The sequence below is a fragment of the Salvia hispanica genome, chromosome 3, assembly GCF_023119035.1.
Source record: "Salvia hispanica cultivar TCC Black 2014 chromosome 3, UniMelb_Shisp_WGS_1.0, whole genome shotgun sequence".
NCBI classification, from domain to species: Eukaryota; Viridiplantae; Streptophyta; class Magnoliopsida; order Lamiales; family Lamiaceae; genus Salvia; species Salvia hispanica.
In genome coordinates, this window is record NC_062967.1 from 51,343,969 (window position 1) to 51,347,623 (window position 3,655).

At 44.7% G+C, this 3,655-nt stretch overlaps 1 protein-coding gene across 3 annotated transcripts; it reads left to right on the plus strand.

Moving 5' to 3' along the window:
• The first annotated feature begins 288 nt into the window (after nucleotides 1-288).
• On the plus strand, nucleotides 289-2,930 carry LOC125213830. 3 transcript variants are annotated; one of them, XM_048114578.1, is made up of 2 exons: nucleotides 289-648; nucleotides 954-2,930. In XM_048114578.1, exon 2 carries the CDS (start codon nucleotides 959-961, stop codon nucleotides 2,453-2,455), a length of 1,497 nt encoding a protein of 498 aa, XP_047970535.1. In that variant the 5' UTR covers nucleotides 289-648; nucleotides 954-958; the 3' UTR covers nucleotides 2,456-2,930. The 3 variants fall into 3 exon arrangements, with proteins under 3 accessions (XP_047970535.1, XP_047970537.1, XP_047970538.1); XM_048114580.1 differs by having other exon boundaries at nucleotides 289-597; XM_048114581.1 differs by lacking the exon at nucleotides 289-648 and having other exon boundaries at nucleotides 960-1,474; nucleotides 1,555-2,930.
• The last annotated feature ends 725 nt before the right edge of the window (nucleotides 2,931-3,655 follow it).

The following is a 3,655-nucleotide window of genomic DNA, read 5'->3' on the forward strand; positions in this document are numbered from 1 at the left end:
AAAATAAAAATTGTAAAAATTAAAAAGATGAAGATAAAATAAATAAGATAAAGAAAAATTAGAGATAAGAAATTTATTGACCTTTGTCAATAAAAGAAATAACTTCACTAAGATATGGCAAAAATGACTTAACTAATTAATTTGACAAACATAGAAAAACATATTTTATTAAAATAAAAAATGTACTAAAATAATAAACACTTAATTAAATTCCGTAAAAATGTGCACAAATTCTTATTATTTTAAATTGCGGCACGATTTCCCATTTGTTTGAGTGTTTTGGGCTCTTCTTCTTCCTCAAAAATCCCTCCTTGGCTCGCCAGTCGCAATAGATTATGAAACATTCCAATCATCTCTCCAGCATCCACAATAGCGGACGTCCGTCCGTCCGGGACGTCCGCTATTGCGACGGACACGGACGTCAGGGGCGGACGAGAAGGGTTCATTCTTCCCCAATTTCATTTTCATTCTTCCCCAATTTCATTTCCCTCTCAACACCTTCAGCGGCGGCACCATCTCCCACCACTCCCAAACCGGGAAATCAAAGTTTAGAAACTCGTCCTCAACATCACAGTCGGCGAGACCGGAGCTGCTAAGGTACAGCGTCGCCACCGTATTTTCGTCGCCAAACCCCTGTTTTCTCCAAGGGTACTATTCTCATACCTGTTCTACTTTAGTTTTCTGTTTCTTACTACTCTTTTGTAAAGAATTTAGGCTGTAAAAGAGTTATTTGTTGAATTGCTGTACATCATTAACTGAAATTGTGAAGGCTATGAATTTTTTTATACATACTTTAAACCTTAATTCGCCGGCTATCAACAATGGATATTGCAATAATCATAGTATGGGAGGCGAAGCGCCGCAGCGAAGGGGCTGTCCGCTAATTTTGAATTTTTTATTTTGTTGCATTTTATTCACCCCTCTCATTTCTTCCATATAAATTTTCTTTGTAGATATAATGAATCACCATAGCGACAGCGATAGCAATTCCCCGAACACTGCCAAATCAAAGTATCCCAGCGGCAGGGCGCAGTTTCCCGGCGGATTGTCCCAGTCCAAGTTTGGAGGTGGCGGCGGGTCTCAGTTCCCTAGCGCCGGAGGGGGAAATGTCGGCGGCAGAAACGCTGGCGGCGAGTACGGCATGGGAGGCGGCGGTGGTTTTGGCGGGTTCCCCGGCGGGAACCAATTCCCTGGGGGGTTTCCTTCATTTCCCGGGGGCTACATTCCGGTCTCGTGGCCGTACTCTCCGTTCCAAGGCGGAGGTGGTAGATTCGGAGAGACAAACGCCGGCGGCGGGTTTGGCATGGGAGGCAGCAGCGGTTTTGGCGGGTTTCCCGGCGGGAACCAATACCCTGGGGGGTTTCCTTCATTCCTCGGCGGCTACATTCCGGTCCCGTGGCCGTACTCTCCGTTCCAAGGGGGAGGTGGCGGGTTCCCTTCCTTCGGCAGTGCCAACGCCGGTGCTGGCAGAATGGTAACCCCCCAAACGCCGTTTGGGGTCAATGTCTATCGGCCCAACATGGACATAATGGATTTAGGTATTTCTCCGTGCAGGGTAGAGAATCCTCAGCCGAAGGAGAAGGGGACTGGAACGGGCGGGTGTAGGGGGAGGGAGAAGGGGAAGGGAGTTGCCGGCGAGTCGTCACAGGCTGCGGGTCAACCTAAGAGGAAGGTCTACACCCCTGAGGAGTCCACTGCTCTTGCGAAGTGTTGGGTCTCTGTCGTGGAGGATATGTTGAATAATCCGACACGGGATGGGTTGTGGAATCGTATCTGCAAGAGGTACGAAGTAATAAAGCCGCAGGGTGCGAAGTACCACAGCCCCGAAGAACTCCGGAAGAAATGGGGTCGACTAAAGACCTGTGTCTCCAGATTCTGCGACATCTACGAGAACAACACCCGTTCGATGACCAACGGCAGGACCATGGACGACGTCAGAGAATTGTTGATAAGGCAGTACGGCCACGCCCAATGTGGGCTTTATTCGCCTTTTAAGTACTGGGATGCCTTTCTGGTCCTGAAGGATTCCCCCAAATTTCAGGAGGGGAGGGCTGCGGGCTTCTCGAAGCGGATGAGGCTCGGTGTCTCCGGCAACTACAAAAGCAGCGGCGCTTCCATTGACCTCGAGGACGATGTCGATGTGGAGCCTTACCCAGTTCCCCGCTGCCGGCGTCCAATGGACCAGAAAACAGCGATGCGGATGTCGAGAAGAGCTTCAAGCCGGTGCTCGGAAGTCCAGTCTACAGCTCCCAGTTCGAAGTTAACCAATGCCGTTCGTATCAAGCACCTGTTTGACTTCATCATGCAGTGGAACCAAGCAACCGATCCCAAATTCAAGAAATATCTGGAGAGCGTTATCAAGCAGATGAAGCGCAATTTGGGGATGAGTGTCGACGACGATGAGCCCGTAGCCGGGGATGCCGCTGGGGATGGTGGAGAGGACTCCGACGAGTGAGCCGGGCCGCGTGTTCAAGCTTGAAGATGGAAGTTTTTATTTATTTATTTTCGTAGACGCTTTTTTTAATTGTAGTACTATGTTTTTATTTTATTTAATTTAATTATGTTTGAACTTTCTCCATTTTTTGTCCAATTTAATTTTGTAAAAGTCATTTTATATTTGCTGGGCTAGGCTGTGTGAAGGACATGATGAGATGGCAGGAGGAGTTTTAGGCCGGACTATTTCTATGCGGTGGCTGGAACAATCCTAATGTGGATACTTAGTGAATCACTCAAAGTGGCTCAACACGTGGGCTGCCTAGGTGAAAGCTGTGAGCTTTGTTGCTAGACTGGTTTGAAATTTGTAGGAAAATTGATTATTTCAGGGAAATGAGAATGACTCGGTCCCTCACTTTAGAAAAACTAAATTACAAAATCAAATGTGAAAAAAGGTTGAAAATTGAACATCTGATATACAAGTGGCAGTTTGTTTCCATGAATGAGTCTATTATTAGATTTAGTATTGATATTCATTCTGGTCTTAAGCATGCTAGTGGCAGTAGTCCAGTGAAGCTTATAACCTATATCTACCAACACACATGAGAGCTTGTAAGATTTAGAGTTCTTGCTGAGGTTTTTTTGATATGACTTTTGGCTCTCAGTTACTGGTGAGTATGCTGATTGTGAATTGCTATTGCTAATCAATAATGACTTTACATTGCAAGTTGATTCGGATATCACACTGAGTATTGTGTTTGCATCATTCTTATCATTCAATCTCAATAGGGATGATCCTTCAACTGGTATTTATGGTATGGACTTCTATGTTGTCCTGGAGTGGCCGCCGCCGTGTTGGTATCCAACATAGGGTCACAAAGGAGGATTCAATGAAGTGGATCACATTGGTGCTTAATTTTGTCCTCTTTCTCAACGAGCAATTTTAGTTATAATAGGACATTTTGATATAAACAATCTGCATTGCTCCACCGACATTTTTTTGCTTTTCAAAATTTAGAACAAGATAATTGTATGAAGAAAATTTTCATATTTATGTTTTAGTTGGGATCTCCTCCCTGAATTATCTTTTCATTTATGGGATGTCCATTGTAGTTGATACGTTTTCCAAGAGATCAATGTGCCTGTGTTTGATTTAATTGAAAATGGTTTATAAATGCAATTTTCGCTGCTGTTACTTGTTTATTTACTAAATCTGTATTTT

What these genes read in the sequence shown, in the direction of transcription:
- LOC125213830 (XM_048114578.1), top strand. Translation starts at nt 959, where the DNA reads ATGAATCACCATAGCGACAGCGATAGCAATTCCCCGAACACTGCCAAA.